Source organism: Misgurnus anguillicaudatus, chromosome 22 (assembly GCF_027580225.2).
Source record: "Misgurnus anguillicaudatus chromosome 22, ASM2758022v2, whole genome shotgun sequence".
In the NCBI taxonomy this organism is placed as follows: Eukaryota; Metazoa; Chordata; class Actinopteri; order Cypriniformes; family Cobitidae; genus Misgurnus; species Misgurnus anguillicaudatus.
This window is the reverse complement of record NC_073358.2, coordinates 3,179,242-3,199,816: the sequence shown is the minus strand read 5'-3', so window position 1 is coordinate 3,199,816 and position 20,575 is coordinate 3,179,242. Positions and strand designations below refer to the sequence as shown.

The window sequence follows — 20,575 nt, the reverse complement described above, 5'->3', positions numbered from 1 at the left end:
GTGCTGCCAGGTCATCAAGTCACCAATCAGTTCCTCTTTTAATCCACAAATTTGTGAGACTGTACTGGAGGGTAGAAAGTGAATACACTCATACTCAAGAGAAGAAAAGCAAAACAGACGATAAAATCAAACCTAATCCAATATTCAATGGTAACAACATAACCTGACATACACCATAATCTTTACTCTATACATGACATTTGGTTTATCCAGAATATATGGGTGATTCTCACGAAACCATTGAAACACCACGGCACTAAGGATTTTAGCTTTAAAATGTGTAATATAGTAACATTAAAAAGCATCAGAATTAACACAATACTGTGTTTTACCTTGCACAATGTGTGATTTCAACATAAGTAATTATAATTGGAAATTTTATCTCATTTTCTGCTGAAATTCTCATTACCGCAATGTGTCCGGCTGTGTTTGAACATGCGTTATGTTGTAATTTAATCAAATTAACACAAAAATATTAAGAAAAAAAATACATGGATGTTTTGCTAGACTACTTTAGATGACAGAAAAAATATTTACTGAATATTCATGTATAATAATAATGAAGAAAAATTAGGAAAATGATGTGTCCATGCCTGATGTTCTCATCCTCCGCAACACTTTTTGAGAACAATTAAAGCACACATACAGAATTTTAATAAAGTTTGATTTTGAGTGACCAAGCACATGGACCAGTTACTTAAAGATGGTTACCAGGTAAGATCATTTTTTTACAGTTAATTTGAAATATTGTCTTGTCAGAATGCTTACACGACATTTTGATTATCATTACCGCAACAGATGCTTATTAAATGTTAATTTAATTAATAGAAGCATAATACTTTGATTTTAAATGCATGTGCAGAATCTCCAAATTATGTTCTTTCAGGTTTGTCATGTAATTTTGAAAATATGTCAGTGTTGATGTTTTCTGACTGTTGCGGTAATGAGATTTTTTAGGACTAATTTTTAAATTATGTTACAAAAAGTGTTAAATGGTAAGTAAAAGTTTTTAAATTAATGTTCCCATTTACTCCAGACTTTGTTTTTCAATGTCTGGTGGGAAAAAAAGTAAATTTAAGCAATTTTTACATTTTCATGCTTGACATTTTTAAAACCAAGTTTTCGTGAGAATCACCCATATACACTTAAAGTAATATTAATATTAGGAATGCATAACGATTAATTGCGATTAATCTATAGCAGAATAAAAGTTTTTGTTTACATCATAAGTGTGGGTGTGAAAACTGTGTATAATAATTTTGCATATATAAATGCACACACATGCATGTTTATATTTAAGAAATGTTTACATGTGTATATACATTTGTATATTTATGTATAATTTATATTATATATAAATACTTAATATATAAATATATATTTCTTCTTAAAATTATACATGCATGTGTGCATATTTATACATAATTATTATACACAGTTCACACACACATATATGATGTAAACAAAAACTTTTATTCTGCTATAGATTCATCATTATGCATCCCTAAATTTTATTTATTCAATGGTTCTGGATGATATCCATACATATATAAGCTTTATCTTTCATATGCATGGTACTTGAAGGAATTTCAATGTATACTGTGGTACTACATCACATGTCCAAAACAACATGATAGAATTATGATTGTTAATGTCTACACAACATGCCAATGTTCATTTAATGCCTTTCATACAATTGAAACTGCAAAAGTACTGTAGTGGTACCATTGTACAATGACTGTATTTGAAGATAGCTGTACTTTTATGAGCAATGTGGTACTAAATGATAACTATACTTGGATGCTATGGTACTTACATAACCCGCGGGCTGCATAACGATAAATCACAACTAATAATTTGCAGAATAAAAGCTTTTGTTTACATCATATGTGTGTGTGTACTGTGTATAATAATTGTGTATATATAAATACACACACATTTAAGAAATATTTACATGTGTATACATTTTTATATTTATACAGGGTTCCAACTCTAAGCCAAATGTAAAATTTCCTGACTTATCCCTGACATTCACAAACTAAAAGCTTAATTTTCTGACCTATGAGGTGAGCCTGATAAATAATGTGGTGTACACCGTACAAGTTTATAGAAAATGTAGCTTAAACAGGTGAAATGAATAAACAAATAAACGGCTGCTTAGATTGTAGTCTCACTTGGGGCTTGGCTCAAGAAATGGCATGATTCCTTACATCAAAACTTACAGGAATATGAAAAAATGAAATTTAATAATCCTGATAATTTACTCACACCCATGTCATCCAAAATGCATATGTCTTTCTTTGTTCAGCTGAGAATAAATGAAGTTTTTTAAGGAAAACATTCCAGGATTTTTCTCAATTTAATAGACTTTATTGGACCTCAACAGTTTACAGTTTCAATGCAGCTTCATAGGGCTCTAAACGATCCCAAACGAGGCATAAGGGTCTTATCTTGTGAAAAGGTTGTCATTTTCTTCAAGAAAAATTAAAAATGCACTTTTAAACCACAACTTCTCGTCTTGCGCTAGCTGTGTAACACGCCAGTGCGACCTTACGTAATATATAAGCACGTCAAAAGGTCACGCAAGATGTTGCAAAACTACCACCGCAGTGTTTACAAGTGTGGAAAAAGAGGACCGTTTCGATGTTGTTGTATGTGTCTTTGTGTCAGTTTATTGTTTAAAATGGTCCGCACAATGCGTTTCACATATGTGACGCGTGACCTTTCAACCTCCTTATGTAATACGTAAGGTCGCGCTGGCTCATCACAAGGCTGTAGCAAGACGAGAAGTTGTGGGGGTTTTTCTTGCCAAAAATGGATCGTTTATAACCATTTGAAGCTGCGTTGAAACTGCAAACGGCATTGAAAAACTGTTGGGGTCCAATAACGTCCATTAAATTGAGAAAAATCGTGGAATGTTTTCCTCAAAAAACTCAATTTCTTATCGACTAAACAAAAAAAGACATAAACAACTTGGATGACATGGGGGTGAGTAAATTATCAGGATTTTTTATGAAAGTGGAATATTCATTTAACAAGCGAATTACATTTTAAATATAAACTAAAATTTTAAGCGACAAACAATATCCCTGATATTCCATGACATGGACAAAAAAAATCCCTGACGTTCAGTGTTTGGAGTAGACCATGATATTCCAGAAATTCCATGCCCCGTGGGAACCCTGTTCATATATAATTTATATAAACGCCACTGAAAAACTGTTGGGGTCTAATAACGTTCATTAAATTGAGAAAAATCCTGGAATGTTTTTCCTCAAAAAACTAAATTTCTTATCGACTAAACAAAAAAAAGACATAAACAACTTGGAAGATATGGGGGCGAGTAAAATATCAGGATTTTGTATGAAAGCGGAATATTTATTTAACAAGTGGGTTACATTTTGATTAATATAAACAAAAATTTAAAGCAACAAACAAAATCTCTGATATCCCATTGCAAAAAAATCTGTGACTTTCAGTGTTTGGAATAGACCTTGATATTCCAGAAATTCCATGCCCGGTGGGAACCCTGTTCATTTATAATTTATATAAACGCCACTGAAAAAATGTTGGAGTCCAATAACAGCCATTAAATTCCAGGAAAAATCCTGCAATGTTTTCCTCAAAAAACTTAATTTCTTATCAACTAAACAAAAAAAGACATAAACAACTTGGATGACATGGGGGTGAGTAAATTATCAGGATTTTTTATGAAAGTGGAATATTCATTTAACAAGCGAATTACATTTTAAATATAAACTAAAATTTTAAGCGACAAACAATATCCCTGATATTCCATGACATGGACAAAAAAAATCCCTGACGTTCAGTGTTTGGAGTAGACCATGATATTCCAGAAATTCCATGCCCCGTGGGAACCCTGTTCATATATAATTTATATAAACGCCACTGAAAAACTGTTGGGGTCTAATAACGTTCATTAAATTGAGAAAAATCCTGGAATGTTTTTCCTCAAAAAACTAAATTTCTTATTGACTAAACAAAAAAACACAAACAACTTGGATGACATGGGGGTTAGTAAATTATCAGGATTTTTTATGAAAGTGGAATATTCATTTAACAAGCAGGTTACATTTTGCAGTAGGTAAAAATAAATAAGTATGTATACCGGTACCTAAAATATATATATATATGTTTATATATATATATATATATATATTAGTATTTTTTTTAGTTATACATGCTTGTGTGTGTGTGTGTGTGTGTGTGTGTGTGTGTGTGTGTGTGCGTGTGTGTGTGTGTGTGTGTGTGTGTGTGTGTGTGTGTGTGTGTGTGTGTACATAATTATTATACCTAGTATACACATATACATGATGTAAACAAAAACTTTTATTTTGAAAACGATTAGTTGCGATTAATCGTTATGCAGCACTCACTGTACTTCACTGTAAGTCATATCAATAACATGTTTATACCTTGGTACTGTTAGTGAATTGATGTATGTATTATATTCCCACATATAACTTTAAGTTATACCTCAGTGTTGACAAACAGTGTCATAAAGTCCACGAGGTACCTCACTCGAAACAGTATCATATAAACATAACAGTGTAAAATATTATATCATCATTTACCTCTCAGCAAGCGTGGACTGTGTGCCGCTCATTGGGCTTTCCTTTCTTGATTTTCTTCAGCTCTTATCCAATTAGCATTTTATCGTGGTAAAACACCTTTGTGTTTCAAAGAAAAAATAATAAAAACGACAACAACCGCGTAGCACTTCCAACCTTTGATAGTTCGTCTTTATGTTTACAGGAATGTCCTCTCCTCGTGAATGACAAGATAGAAACACACAAGTTTATGTTTTATATTTCCTTGGGTTGTCTGTCTTGGTTTTTGTAGTCCGGGGGAATGCAATCGATGCTAAATGCAAACACACATTCAGTCGTCTTTCACACTCGACCGTATTGCACATAGATGATCAATGCAGAGCAAGTAACTCTTTAGTAGCCTTTAGTAAGACCCTTCATCATTTTCCCAGCCAAAATCCCACCACACACAGACCGACAGGCTTCACCTTGCCTCCGTCTATTCGCTCTGTAAATCCCAAACAGAAATCCAGCGAAGCAGTATTTTATTCATATGCTGCTTTGGGTATGAAACAAATTGTCCGGTTGCATTTCACGATAGTCCAAATGCTCCTTGTTCATTCCGCGGATATTTTACTTTGTACGTTCCGACGGTTGTCTAACGTTATCATTCCCCCACTGAAACACTTCCAATTCGGTCATTCCTAAACTAAGCTTGATCCATACGCGGAATGTTCAGTACTGTAAAAAACGTACAAAAAATCAGTAACCGCAATAGTATAGTAACAAATAAGTCAGTAAACTAAATATATATTCGTGTATATATATCCTTTAGGCCCCCTACACGCTGAATGGAGTTTTTCTCCAAAAGAATGCAACGTTATCCTGGCAAATCCAATCTGTGGGATGCAGTGAAAATTCAATCCACGGAATGATCAAAACGTTTACATGATCCGATCTTTCATTGTAATTCCTTCACCTAGTCCAACTTCCAAAAACGCCACATTTCTACTCCAAAATCTTCTGAACTTTTAAATCCTTTGATGTTTGGGGAGGACAACAAGCGGTGGTTCCCAATTCAGGAATTCTGTTTGGAAGAAAGCGTCGTTTTTAAGCAGAAACAAATGAAAGTAGCCTAACTTGTGCAAAGCAACTTTTCCTCCAGCGAACGGTTCCCCTCTTGTCTGGAATCGTTTGTTTGGAAACTTTGGTTTAGTCGGGTCCTTCCCTTCTTGTCTCCATGTTTTCCGAAATTCAGTAGTTTTTGGGCTCGCTTTTTCGCCGAAATCCAAACGATAAAAAATAAGTCTCGCTAAGAACGCAAAGAAAGAAAACACATATATATGTTGTCACGCGTGTCAGTTTCACGCGTTAGAAATGTTTAAAAGCGATTAAAAAAGATCACAAAAAACAGATAATTCCTGACTTTCGGTAAAATCACATCCCGGATCCCTACGCCTGCGACGCTTCACCACTTTTTTGGTGTATCCGTCCGCAGGTCATAGGTCTACTCTACCGTCTCCCTAGCATTGGTGTCAGATTTTATAAAATTTTATCAAGTAAAAGTAAATCACAGATTTATTAGTATCTGAAATATAAAACCAAATTTAAAGACATAGATACGTGCTGTTGATTTGTTATAAAGGAGGATAATACTTTAAATAACGAGTTGGGGGTGGGGGTGGTGTAAACTACCAAAATACTCCAAATAAATACATTAACCACAATTAAGTCTAGTTTAATTTAAGACTCTAAACATTAGTCATAGTCATCCGTTGTGCTGCCCATTCATATATAATATACTTTAATATATTTAATTAATTTAGCATTTAATAAATATAAGCATATATTTTAGCCTAAACATTTATTACTTCTTAATATTTTAACAAGAATAAAAATTAATAGAAATGAAAGTGAATCACATTTTGAGAAAGAAATAATAACAGACGAGTGACTTTATTGCTTTATATTTTGGGTGGAAACTAATCTATTGCACCACCTAGTGGTTCGTTTAAACAATGCGTCAAGATTTGAGTATAAATAATATGTCTTTCTTATTGGCAAGCTCTTAAATAAAGAATAGTAATTTAAGAATATCCAGAATAAAAATAATAAAAAAATAATACGAATTTTAATGATAGTAGCTATGTTTTAATGTTACAGCTTGTATATAGGTAACTGGATGTATAAGTGTGAACATTATACTGATATTGGCAGTGCACAGTCATGGCACATGAAATAAATATAAATAATTAATAAAATCATGAAAATAAATTCAAAATAAAATAATAGAAATAACTTCAAGCAAGAGTGAAAATTAAGATTTTTTTATTTTATTTGAGAAATATATTTGTATACATGGAGACATCCAACTGAACATAGCATACACTTTAAAAAAGTTATATGAGAACCACATACATACATTGTAAAAAGCGAAAGTTGTATCAACTTAAAAAATGACTTCAATTGATAATGCCTAAAAATAAATTCAACCTAAATGTTCTCACTTTCAGATTTTAGGCGTTACCTACTAAAGTAATTTTTAAAGATGCCAAAAAATGCATTGAAATAATTTGTTTAACTGTTCTTTGATATTGACATAGAAGATATGTGGCTTTATTAAGTGCAAAAATGATCCAGAAATGGTTTTACATGTCCATTTACAACCCTAGGATTTCTCCTTTGGATGAAAATGGTCTATTTTTGCCCTATTTGGAAGGGTCATGAATAATAATGTTGAGCTTTGCTCTGATTGGCTCTGCTCTGAGGCTCATGTCAGTAGCTCACATTAGTAAACATTTTAACAACTTTGTACTTCATTTAATGTGAAATTTAAGGTTGAGGCGTATATATCTCGACTGTGACGTCACAGTCTGTGTTATGTTGAGATTGGTCTTTTTTCCAGCAGTCACAGGGTTTACATAAAAATGAGGAAACAAATGCCTTTGAGGCTCACGATATGTCATTACCATGTACAGAGCTCTTATTATTCATCTATGCCTATAGGGAAATATAGTTTTTATTCTATGGCGCCTTTAAGTTGATACAACTTTTACTTTTTACAGTTTACCTAGGTAGGTCCATAAATATTTGGACAGAGGCATTAGTTTTATATGACTGTAATTGGAATACATTTTGATAATAACACAAACTCTGTCCAAATATGTATGGACTTAACTGTATGTAAAACCATGTCGTGTATGGTTTTACAAGTTGTTCACCTATGATTATGGGCCAGTAAAGCTTTTTTACAGTGTAATATCTAATGTTTATGTCTTTTCTGTAAAAATGAGCCTTCCTGTTTAAAGTAGCTACATGAGGACAATGGCAGGCAAAAGCGATTAAGAAAAGATGAAACCAAGTTTCTGTTTCAAAGGCATAGTACTCAAATTCGCCAGACATCATTCGGCAGCTTTAAAGTTTACGGATAAATGAATCATGCAGGAAGCTGGGGGTCTATTTGTGTGACTTAAAATCCCACCTGCATTTGAATATCTGCAAGAGAAAGATGTTGGTGGTGAATTTCCATTGTGCAGTAAAAAAAAACTGAGAGTATGGAGGAGGTTAAACACCTATTGAATAAAAATACAATGGTGGCAAAATTGGAGAATTAAAAAAAACTTCTGAATTTCCTCACTACTTCCGATGAATTATTTAGACATCAATTTCTACAGAGTTTCCATTTTTCTCATCAAGTGTCGACCTTGCAGTGATGAACGGTGAAATTGTACAAGGACACATCGTCTCATGTTCAATAGCATTAGCAGATTTGCACCATGTGTGTAATACCATTACACTGTTAAATCTGATAGCATTATGTCAGTTGTTCTTAACTGCATTGTCGTCAGTCAATATTCTTCCCAGATTCTCAATTTACATAATGTACTGTTTTTGGTGATGGCATTTTGAAACTTTTAATTAACCGAAAGTAAGACTTATAATACGGTACCTGAAAAATGTTTTTGTTAATGCAATCACACTTTGTAACCATTTGAACAACCTTATCTCATAGCAATTTGTGCATACGAGGTGGCTAATTTGGGGTTAGGGGTGGGGTTTTGTTATGGTTTTTTGTATGATAATCGTACGTTTTTGCATCATAAATTTCATACGAATTCATACGAATTAGCCAACTTGTAAAATATGTACGAATTCTTGTGAGATGCTGAGAAGATTATTTAAACATTTGTCAGTTTGTTGTACACTATAGTAAAAATATTAAGTGAAATTTTATTTGATCATGTTGCATTATATCTTTATTTAAAAATGTTTACATTTATTTTATTTTAATATAAATTAAAGGTGCGTGTACATTTTAGCAGCATCTAGTGGTGAGATTGGGAATTGCAACCAACAGCTTACCCCTTAAAGGCTGGGTGCATGATTTTTGAGAAACGCTTTGGAAAAGAGAGTTGGGCCAACAACTAAAACACACTTGTAGCCAATCAGCAGTAAGGGGCGTGTCTACTAACCAACATCGTTGCCTGGGCAGGGTTCCAGACTTAAGGGCGATTTATAGTCGTGCGTAGGTTCTACGCCGTAGCGCTGTGATTGGTCCACCAGAACCCCTCCCATCAGGTAAAAAAAACTGCGTCATAGGTATTTCCGTTTGTGACGGTGAAAACAAAGATGGGGCAAGTTGAGGAGTGATTTAACTCAAACTGCATCAAAAGTCACTGTTTATTTACTTCCATCATTGCTGGTCTTTATACTCAAATTATACACAACAAGTTGCTGTTTCTTCTTCGTTTGTGGGTTAACTTGCTAAGCTTCTTCTTCTTTCACGTTTGTGCTGCTACTGTGGTTACACGCGTGGATACTGCCTACCAGCGGTCGCGCGTGTGTTTGCACGTCGACGCGGACGACGACGACGCAAAAGTATAAATGAAAACCGACGCGGAACCTACGCCGTCGCTGCTACGCCGTAGGACTGCACGACTATAACGAGCCCTTAACTCATTAGGAGCACAGTGGCCCCCAACTGAAAATTTTAGGGGCGCAACCAGAAAATTTAGGGGCACATACCGTAAATTAACATGCTAAACAAATATTCACATTTCTACTCATTTCCACTGTATTACTAAAAAATACTTTCATGATAGATGCAGAAAGTACAATGTGATGTTTCAAATTCAGTGTCACATCACAAAAAAGGTCAGATTTACTGGTCGCACATGTGTGACTGGATAAAATTCAGTGGCACACTCTCAAAATTTGGTGGCAAAATGCCACCACTTGGTAGTAAGTAATCTGGACTGGAGCCCTGCTGGGTTGTGTATGTGTGGGGCGGGTCTTTTAAAAGAAGGTACAGATTCTATTGGGGTAGGGGCGTGTTATTTTAGGTGATTTCAAATGCACTTCTGTCAGGAGATCTTTCTAAAAGTTACACAATGCACCTTTGGGTGATTCTCACGAAACGATTGAAACAATACGGCAATAATGATTTTAGCTTTAAAATGTGTAATATAGTAACATTAAAAAGCATCAGAATTAACACAATACTGTGTTCTACCTTGCACAATGTGTGATTTCAACATAAGAATTTATCATTGTAAATTTTATCTCATTTTCTGCTGAAATTCTCATTACCGCAATGTGTCTGGCTGTGTTTGAACATGCGTTATGCTGTAATTTAATCAAATTAACACAAAACTATTAAGAAAAAAATAAATGGATGTTTTGCTAGACTACTTTAGATGACAGAAAAAATATTTACTGAATATTCATGTATAATAATAATGAAGAAAAATTAGGAGAATGATGTGTCCATGCCTGATGTTCTCATCCTCCGCAACACTTTTTGAGAACAGTTTAAGCACACATACAGAATTTTAATAAAGTTTGATTTTGAGTGACCAAGCACATGGACCAGTTACTTCAAGATGGCTACCAGGTAAGATCATTTTTTTTACAGTTAATTTGAAATCTTGTCTTGTCAGAATGCTTACACGACATTTTGATTATCATTACCGCAAAAGATGCTTATTAAATGTTAATTTAATTAATAGAAGCATAACACTTTGATTTTAAATGCATGTGCAGAATCTCCAAATTATGTTCTTTCAGGTTTGTCATGTCATTTCGAAAATATGTTAGTGTTGATGTTTTCTGACTGTTGCGGTAATGAGATTTTTTAGGACTAATTTTTTAAATTATGTTACAAAAAGTGTTAAATGATAAGTAAAAGTTTTTAAATCAATGTTCCCATTTACTCCAGACTTTGTTTTTCAATGTCTGGTGGGAAAAAAAGTAAATTTAAGCAATTTTTACATTTTCATGCTTGACATTTTTAAAACCAGGTTTTCGTGAGAATCACCCCTTTAATGTGTATTTTAAAGTTCAAATGTCCCCTTAAAAGTTTCCTAAAGTCTTCTAATGGGACTTACTTTTTTTTTGAAGCACTTTTGTTTGATGGTATAACAGTCATTAAAAACTGGAATTTATCAGGACATTTTTAAATGTTCTTAGCAGACCTAAAGAGTCATTGAATTTAATAGAAACCTATGTGAAAGAGGAATAATGGAATAAATTTAAGAAATTGTGGATTTTTAAGTTATGTCCAGCCTACAAATATTTCATTACTAGAGATTGATAAGTGCAATTTCTGTCAAATGGTTTTGAAAATACTTACACAAAAACACAAAAAACTCGTTTCAAACACATTCTTTCCTCCCACATGTTTAAAACGGCCTATTTGACCTTAATCGCATGTCCGTTAGCATCATCCAATTTCCTTTGCTCTTTCCATCGCCTGTATTTAGCTCGAGTTTTCCGACAGGCAAACCGTCCAATGTCTATCATGAAGATCCAGGAGAGCGTGTAAATAGCCACCCCGCCTATTTTCACGATCAGTAATGGCTTTGGGGACGTTAACTCACAGTACAGCATTCTGCTTCCAACACCAATCCTCACAGAGGCAAACAGAAGAATGAAGAGCAGGTCCACCACGTCTCCAGCCAAACTGTCATAGCGGCCCACCCGCTTGAGAAACCAGCGTGCCTGTAGGAGCGGGTTGGTGATCTCGCTGCCGAAGAGAACGCCGCAGGTCTCGATGCCTGACTCGCCCAGACCCAGAGCCAGCAAAATCCCGAGGATGCTCATGGTGTGGTGGGCCAGCATCACGAGACCCTCCGTTTGAAAGTACACACACCAAGCCATGTCAAAGAGGAAATATCCCAGGCTGAGGACTAGAGCCAATATCTGGAGAGATGTGTTTTCTGTGCCTGGCAATAAGAGGCAGAAGTCAGATCCTATTTATTCCTAAAGGGGGCTATTAAACCTCATATGGCCTATGTTCCAACATATCTCATGGAAATCCGTTTTATAGTCACAGAAAATTTGATCACTTTATCCGTGACCATGTCAGGGAATTCTGCTTTTTTCATGACGGGACCACGGATGTTTCTTCCGTGGCACTCCCACGGATTTCTCGTGTCATTTTATGTGTTGTTTTCTTATTGTTTTTTCAAATTGATTTAATGTCAAATTATTGCTTTAAATAAAATATATTGCATCGGAAGACTGATTTTGTTATCATGATTTAGTTATTTGTTGTTTATTTTCACACGCAAGTTCCCTCTTACGTTACTCCTCCCAGGTATTCCTCAGGGTCGTAGGACTGCGCACATGCACAGTTTTCAAATGCAGCGCTTAAATTCCGTTTACAAACTTAAAGACGTAAAATAAATATTTGGATGGATAAAAGATGGATATAGAATGTACTACATGTGTTTTGCTTATTTTGTCCAATAGCATGATCAACGTACATCTACATATTATAATAACAAGGAACGATGCTTCTAACCACAGGTGAAGAGCTTTCATTCAAACCGCACAAGTTTGCGATGCAGCTTTCGAATGTTCGTTTGAATTATGGTTTCCGGAAACACCAAATTGTTGAACTTTGTCAGTAACGACGAAACTTACGACAGTAGATGGCTAACAATGCTTTTGGGAAACGCACCCCAAATCGATTAAAAGACACTCAAACATTTTAAGATTGCTTTCCTTAAGAAGCATCAGCTCTTGTGAACCATGCCTCTCTAAAAATATCCCATCAAGAGTAGTTGCACTCCATAAGGCTGAAAAGGGATACAAAACAATCTCAAAAGGTTTTGAACCCTCACCAGGAATTCACTGTGTATAAAGACAAATACTGAGTTGGCTTACACTTTTTAAAAGGGATTAGAGACAGTTCAGATGCTAAAGGGCACCTATTATGCAAAATCCACTTTTACAAGGAGTTTAGACATAATGTGTGTTGTTGGCAGTGTGTCAACACAGCTACCCTACAATAAAAAAAATCCACCCGCTTTTTGTTTTTTAATCCGCATTAAACCAAAGCAGTCTTATTAGACATGCCGTTTTGGATCTCTTATCAATTTGAGGTCACACTGATCAAGCCCCGCCCACTTACAGTCCTGCATTACCATTGTTTCCACCCTCAGCAAGTTGTACTCTGTCCACTAGATACTATTATCTCAGACTGTGTTAATCAGATCTATTCGAACTGAAAGCGCTCACTTTCTGTTTGTAAGGGAGTGAGGAGTTGTAGCTCATTTGCATTTAAAGGTACAGACATTAAAACAGCACATTTTGCTCCCACCCAAATAGTGTCATTTTGGACATGATATAATAAATGATCTATGGGGTAGCTGAAACTTCACAGATACATTCTAGACAAACCTGAGACTTATATTACATCTTGTAAAAAGGCCATAATAGGTGCACTTTAAATGTTCTTTATGGAACCATTCAGCCCCAAAATTTTCTTTTATGGCATTGTGTAGCAACTTTATTTTCAAGAGTGTGGTTTGAGCTATCATTCATCTTCATAAACAGTGTAATCAACAATAACAGATATTAATTTGCATTATCACCCCTATAACCTTCCAAACAAAGAAGAAAATCTTACCTGGGTGTGTTAAAGGCCATGGCCCAGCAATGAAGCCAATATAGGCAGTCAAACAGACTATCAGTATGCCATGAAACAGAGTTACCAACCTACAGTTCCACTCATCATCTCTGTCAGTATTTAAGAAACACAGCAACACGTATAGAAAGAGCCAACCAATGAGGCTGCAAGTAGTCTCCAGAATAAATAAAGGCATCTTTGCACTGAAATGTCAAAACAAATGCAAATATTATTAAGACACAAATGTAGATTATTATACAATCTAGACACTCACCTACAAATAAATTTCACTTGGAATACAACAAGGTACATGTTCTAGGTTAAATTATCTAGACACTATTTCAGTCACATAAATACATTTGCAACAGATCACATTTACAAACCTTATATTAGTCGACATGCGTATGAATACAAACATTGGTGCATGCTGCTTGGTAAGTCCATGTTGCATTCTTTGTGTCAACACATTACATCCAAATTAGGTCTCATGACACAAAAATCCAATAGTTAGATCTTTTTCCAGCAGCGTTTGGTGACTTTCTATATAAATGTGGCCTGATACATCGATAACACGTCTGATCACTCGCTTCCTCTTCTTCTTGTGGCCAAGCAGGTTGAGCCTCTTATAAGATTAGTTTCTTTACTCCAAATATACCTCAGTTCAATTCCTAAAAACATAGACCCATTCATCTGGCTGGCATAGCAATGGGACAGGCAAAGCATTTGCCTGGGGTCCTGCATTTTTAGGGAGCCCCTCGCGGGCTCATCATTTAACCATAAGAAGTCTTAATATAACGCACCCTCTCCCTCGCTACGCTCATTGTGCTGTTGCCACCAGATTTAATCTACATCCAATCTAATGTAGGTTCGCCTCTGTGTCCGTCGTTGAGCGTACAGTGTCGTGATTTGTGCTGTCCTAAACTCCAACAGCTTAATTTCATTCAATTGGGCCAAGGAGTGAGGCACGCAGTGTGTTTGTATCAGGTGCTTATAGGACCTTACAGTACCTCTAAGCCTGTGGATTAGTCTGATTAGTCAAATCGATATACTATACACGCTCTGCTTTTCATGTGTAAATAATTAATGCATCACAGGACATAAGTTAATGCGTGTCAGTCAATAGACTCACATTAGACAGACGAATTAAAATCCAAAGTGTTCCATTAAGATGGTAAACTGTATACAGGTATGTTTAACGCCTATTAAGCTTCTTGGGGTAAATATGACCCCAATAAACTTAAAGGGACACTCCAGTTTAAAAAAAAGTTTGCTCATTTTTCATCTCCCCTAAAGTTAAAGGCACACCATGGAACTTTTTGGCCACTAGGGGGTGCTAGACATGTATTTTTCACGTCTAGCGCCCCTAGAGGCCACAAGCGCCGCAGCACTGTCGCAAGGGAAAAGAAGACAACTCTTTAGGTCACAAAGTGTGCCTTCCAGCATGTCATATGAATATAATTTTATGGGTTTTATTTATTTCAAACGCCAAAAGATCGCGTAGCTCACGTTTTCAAGCCAGTTGTAACGGTGGTCGCTTGGTTAAAGTTTATATTAAAAAAATTGCCTTAAAGGGGAATCGAACCCGGATCGCCCGTGTCCTAGGTCCATGACACCACCACGGCGCCACAATGTCCGAGTTTGAGGAAGTGGAGGAAGTGACATATGCCGTAAAGCAGATTTTTGTAGTTTTTTGTTTTGTGCTCGGGTTACTACCCAAAACCCCAAGTTTAAAAGTACGAGTAAAAGCGATACAGACCCCATCAGGCTATGGTAGACATGTCATTTAACCTATTTTAAGTCAATGTACCATCACAAGGGTCTTGAAAATATATTACGAAGGTTGAAAAACTACAAAGTGTCACTTTAAACATTTGATGTTTACAGTTTTGGAATCCATTCAGCTGATCTCCAGGTCTGGCGGTACCACTTTTAGCATAGCTTAGCATAATCCATTGAATCTATTTAGACCATTTGCATTGCGCTAAAAAAAATAACCAAAGAGTTTTTGATATTTTTCCTATTTAAAACTTGACTCTTCTGTAGTTACATCGTGTACGAAAACCGATGGAAAATTAAAAGTTGTGATTTTCTAGGCAGATATGTCTATTAACTATACTCTCATTCTGGCGTAATAATCAAGGACTTTGCTGCCGTAAAATGGCTGCAGGAGGCGAAAAGATATTACGCAGTGCCCGAAAATAGTCCCCAGCTATTGAAAGTTACTAATGGGACTATTTTCGGACACTGCCTAATATCATTGCGCAGTCGTACATTGAAATCAATGAGATCGTGTCGCTCTGCTACTGCTAGTCGCTGCTAATCTGAATGCAGCTTAAAGGTGGGGTGCGTGCTTTTTGAAAAACACTTTGGAAACGGGAGTCGGGCCGAGTACCAAAACACACAGCAGAAAGGTGTGTGTCTACTACCTGACATCGTTGCCTGGGTTGCGTATGTGTGGGGTGGGTCTATCAAAAGAAGGTCCAGATTCTATTGGGTTAGGGGCGTGTTGGTTTAGGGGATTTCAAATGTCAACATTGGCTTTCAGAGATCACGCACCCCACCTTTAAATGGGTGCACACACAAAAGCTTTTTTACGTGGCTAAAAACGCCAACTGTATATATATATAGAGAGAGAGAGAGATATTTGTGCCGCCCCTCCTCCACTGTGATTGGACGGCTGTGTGAGAATTGACATTTACGAGCTGAACCTTTCACCAAAAAGTTTCATCTTTTTCAACCGCAGTGTGGTGGCTTTCAGCACGGAAAATAAACGCTAGCTGCAGGCTTTTTTGAAAAACCAATGCTTCCATTGAAAACAATTAAAGGGGACATGGCATGAAAATCTGACTTTTTCCATGTTTAAGTGCTATAATTGGGTCCCCAGTGCTCTATCAACCTAGAAAATGTGAAAAGGATCAACCCAGTAACTTAGTTTTAGTAAGGCATTCTCTACAAGCACATGAAAAAAATAGGTTGTTGAAATTTGGCCACCATCACTGTGATCAAATTTGAATTTCATCAGCTCATTTGCATTTTAAAGGACACACCCAAAACAGCACATTTTTGCACACACCTACAAAGTGGCAATTTTAACATGCTATAATAAATTATTTATATGGTATTTTGAGCTAAAACTTCACATATGTGCTCTGGGGACACCAAAGATTTATTTGACTTCTTAAAAAAGTCTTGTGCCATGGCCCCTTTAAAAACATGCGCTGGCTGCGGCCGTAAACGCTTTTGTGTGCACGCCCCCCTAAGTCTTGTCCGTGTGTCTTATTTGGCACTTTTATGTCGCATTTTTGTGGCTTTTTGTTAAAATAGCTATTACAAAATGCATCAAAAACTACAAAAATTATACTATTTGAATTTTTTTTTTTTATGTCTTTTCTAATGTTTATACATAAATATATTCACAAAATGTATCACAATAGTTGTTATATGAGCAGTTGGCATCATCCAGTCAAATGAATGGTTCTCTATGGCCCTATGCTACCTGGACAAATCAATTTCTTTCCTAACCTGTAATCCTTTTAGGTTTATCTCTAACCAGCAGATGGCAGAATTCACCACCTAACACAATATCCAGAAACAAAATTTCACATGCAAGCTATTGGTGTAGTTGAGGATTTTTGTGGTAAATAGGTATAGAAGTATCTCTCACAGCGTTAATGTATAGAGACGTATGTATGTATGTATGTATACATATACAAATAATACTAAAACAATAATAAAATGTGACATGTGATTTCTTGTCTCTGCAGCAAACAGAGCAATTCTGCCGTCATTGTCGCAATGCTAATGTATATATTTTGGGTTGGTGTGTCATTAGGTATCATATAATGATAAATAACACGCTAAAAGAATTATGGAAAGTTTTTCATAAGATCCCCTGGGGTCAATGTGTTAGCATGACAGAAGCTTGATGCTGTCGGGAGAACAAGCAACCGGCATTTTTCCGTCTCCCAAGTGCCTCTCACGTAAATTATTACATGCTGATGGCTTACGTTCTTTCCCGTCACAAAAAACCACCACAGGTTTATCAATGCCATCAAAGTATTATTTTGTTTTTGTTTGTTTGTTGATCACAAAGTACGAGATGAGGAAAACTAGGATTCTGTGTGTATTCCGCGCCGCCATTGTTGAATGAGGGGCTGTGATTGGTTGAGCGGATTTATTACATTCTGCAGAAGAAGGGGAGTGCCATTTAGTGCGTTTTGGGAAAAAAGATGACAGAATAACACAGCGGATATGGTATTTTGCGTGAAATTAAGAATTTACTTTTAAATACTTACCTGATACAATACTGATTTTGGCCGTTAATTGGCGTTTATCGTGTTTTGGAACCAAACTCTTCATTTATTCTTTTGCATTTTTTTTGCTCAATACTTTGAGTATTTTGCTTTGCAATATTTTTTTTTCAAATAAATGCGCTGCTATTTTGACTCCATGGATGAATTGTTACAATCGTTAACTGGTGTTTCTATCTTCTATCTAGCATTTTCTGAAATGAGTCAACACTACATAGTACATGATGTATATCGATTCAAAACTACTCTGCCCACCAAAGCATGTAGAAGAAACTATTTCAGAAAAAAACATTTGCACATTATAACAAAATACTTGTTTATTTTGAATGTGGTCGCTCAGGAATGGACTCCAGATTGCAGTCCTCATCTGTGTCAGCTGAAGCCCTTTTTACATTACAAGGAGAAAACACACACAGCAAAAAAAGATTTTAGTTTGAGTCAAAAGTTAGAGACATACAACTATTTGTATTAGAAACTATGATGTAATATACATGAACATAATATTTATAATTACAAATGTCTTATGTTTGCTAAATAACTTATGCTTATAATGCTCAGCATTGCTGATAATACTCATATTTCCCCCACATATCTTATTTTCTTGTTTTTAGTTTTTATATTCTATCCATCAGATTCATATCACTATAAATGTGCATTTACATAACATGTCATAGAAAAATGAACACATGTAAATCTCGTGTCTTATTTATTTTACGATCCAAAACAGCTAACATGAAACAAAAACTGTAAATGCATGATGAACATAACAAGACAAACTTACTGTATCTGAGCAGCAGCTCCACTGCTCAATGCATCTCTGGTGACGCGTCTTTATTTTGATACAGTCTGGTCTTTTTGCACCTCGCTCATGCTCCTCATCACCTTCTCCAAAACAAAAAAGTTATCTGCAATCGACGATCCAAAACGGAGATATTTATATCTAAACCTTATCGTTTCTTTAAGCTCTGTATAACTAGCCATAGCCGCTAGCATAACAGCATTTGGTTGCGCAAGTGTACGTGTGTTTGGGCAGATCTGCGCAGACGAACATTTTACCGACACAAACCAATCAAACTGAATCCTTGTAATCGTTTAAAATGATGATTGGTTACAATCCCCATCAATCAAATCTTTGTTGGCTAGGCATTGGCTGGCTTTATTTTGGCTTTATCCAGTCAACACCTAAGGAACGCTAAATGACAGCTCGCTTACCCAATGATGCTCTCCCTGGGCATTTTAAATTCTCAAACCTTATATGATTGGACAAAACAGAAAAAGGCGGTGTCATTTTTTCGGGGAAGAAATTAACGGAGTAGAAATAGATTACTTTTCAAGAATCGATATTTCATTGAAAATTAACTTTTTTTTATTGAAAATGAACATGATCGATCATACTAACCGGAAGCGCGCATGTAAACAAAGGCGGATCTTTTGGCATTTGTCCCTATTTTTCGTTGTTTTGGATTAAAATTGCGGGATGCATTTTAAAGAGTGGACACCCACTGGTGTTGAGATGATATGTAAGTATTGTCCATATTAATATGCGGTCCGTCTGCATTTCAATTAATCCTTTCCACTCCAGTGTATTATGAAAAAACAAGATATGAACATGAACATGAAGTACAGAAACCCATAGATAGGCTACGCCCCTATGGCCCGCCCACGGGCCTGTGCGGGTTACGTTTAAATAATTGTGAATGAATAGTTTCATAGTTAACTATTTATGCTGTGAGATTTTATTTTAAGATTTTTAAAGTGTATCTGACACATGGATGGGTGTCTCTGGGCTAATATGCCCCGGCTATCCACCGACTTAACAACCTGGCCTGAGATAAAACCTGAAAGCGTGTGTCTCACTTTTGTTTTAAGTGTTATTTGCACTTTTAATATTTTTATAAGATTTTCTGAGATAAGCTTGATCTCTATTTGAAGTTTGCTTTTGCACACGCCACCATTTTAGAAATGCGTTGAAGTACACAGATAGTATCGCGAGAAGATGACGTACACACGCACTCAACTGCATCTCTCTTAAACAAAAATTCACAAATTACATCAACACCAATAATTGTCACTAGACTTGCTAATATAATTGAAACAATAATTAATTTAGATTAAACTGAATTTGTAAATTTGTGAAAGACCACAGCGTATTATATGTCAATGTGCGTCAATATTATGTCAATTATTTATTTAACCATTTCTTATTAATTATGCAACTTAAACTTGAAACAGATGCGAATAATGACATTAGACACTGAAAAGCTATTGATAAACTTTTAAGTAAATGTACAAAGCACATCGTTTAAATTAAACATTTATTAAATTATTTAATTTAATTTATAATATATTTAATAAATATTAAAGTAATGTATCTAATGAAATTTATTAAATCATTAACTGTCACATCATCTTCAGCCTTCAAATACTTTTTGCTCCCGCATTTCTGATTAGTTTACAAGCTATGGCGTCACTTAATTCTGCAGGCAGCTATGTGAGACTGATATGATGTCTGTTCAGGAGACAATATCGCACCAAACTTATACAATTTCTTAAGGTTCATGTTTAGTACGAGGAATAGTGATCTGAAATAAAGTTTACCAAAATTATATTAAGGATAATCTCTTTTTGTTTATATTTTTGCCCATTTTACCTTTTATTTAAACAGTGATAGAGGAGGAGAGAGGGGTCGCCGAAAGTGCGAAAGCACCACATGTCGGAGCGCTGCCCAATAATAACTTCATCGGCTCCGGCGGATATTAAAAAAATGTGTTATTTCTTTTTGTGAAATAGAAAATACAGAA

General features: G+C 35.5%; 2 protein-coding genes across 5 annotated transcripts in view; both read right to left on the bottom strand.

Moving 5' to 3' along the window:
• The window catches only part of arhgef12b (Rho guanine nucleotide exchange factor (GEF) 12b), a 107,335-nt gene extending 101,307 nt beyond the window's left edge, over positions 1 to 6,028 (bottom strand). For all 4 annotated transcript variants that reach the window (XM_073860732.1, XM_073860735.1, XM_073860734.1 and 1 more), the window contains exon 1: positions 4,596 to 6,028. In XM_073860732.1, coding sequence (XP_073716833.1) covers positions 4,596 to 4,627 — 32 coding nt within the window. In that variant the 5' untranslated portion in view covers positions 4,628 to 6,028. The remainder of the gene's footprint in view (positions 1 to 4,595) is intronic.
• Positions 6,029 to 6,896: 868 nt separating this feature from the next.
• Positions 6,897 to 18,934, bottom strand: tlcd5b (TLC domain containing 5b). Its single transcript, XM_073860607.1, has 4 exons — positions 18,556 to 18,934; positions 13,848 to 18,158; positions 13,465 to 13,667; positions 6,897 to 11,773 (listed from the first exon to the last, which is right to left on the bottom strand). The coding sequence occupies exons 2-4, from the start codon at positions 13,913 to 13,915 to the stop codon at positions 11,241 to 11,243; spliced, it is 804 nt and encodes a 267-aa protein (XP_073716708.1). The 5' UTR covers positions 13,916 to 18,158; positions 18,556 to 18,934; the 3' UTR covers positions 6,897 to 11,240.
• Positions 18,935 to 20,575: the final 1,641 nt, after the last annotated feature.

What these genes read in the sequence shown, in the direction of transcription:
- tlcd5b (XM_073860607.1), bottom strand. Translation starts at nt 13,915, where the DNA reads ATGCAACATGGACTTACCAAGCAGCATGCACCAATGTTTGTATTCATA. An exon ending in CGCATGTCGACTAATATAAG is followed by an intron (nt 13,668 to 13,847) that starts GTTTGTAAATGT and finishes TTGACATTTCAG; the next exon opens with TGCAAAGATGCCTTTATTTA. An exon ending in ATGGCCTTTAACACACCCAG is followed by an intron (nt 11,774 to 13,464) that starts GTAAGATTTTCT and finishes TCTTATTGCCAG; the next exon opens with GCACAGAAAACACATCTCTC.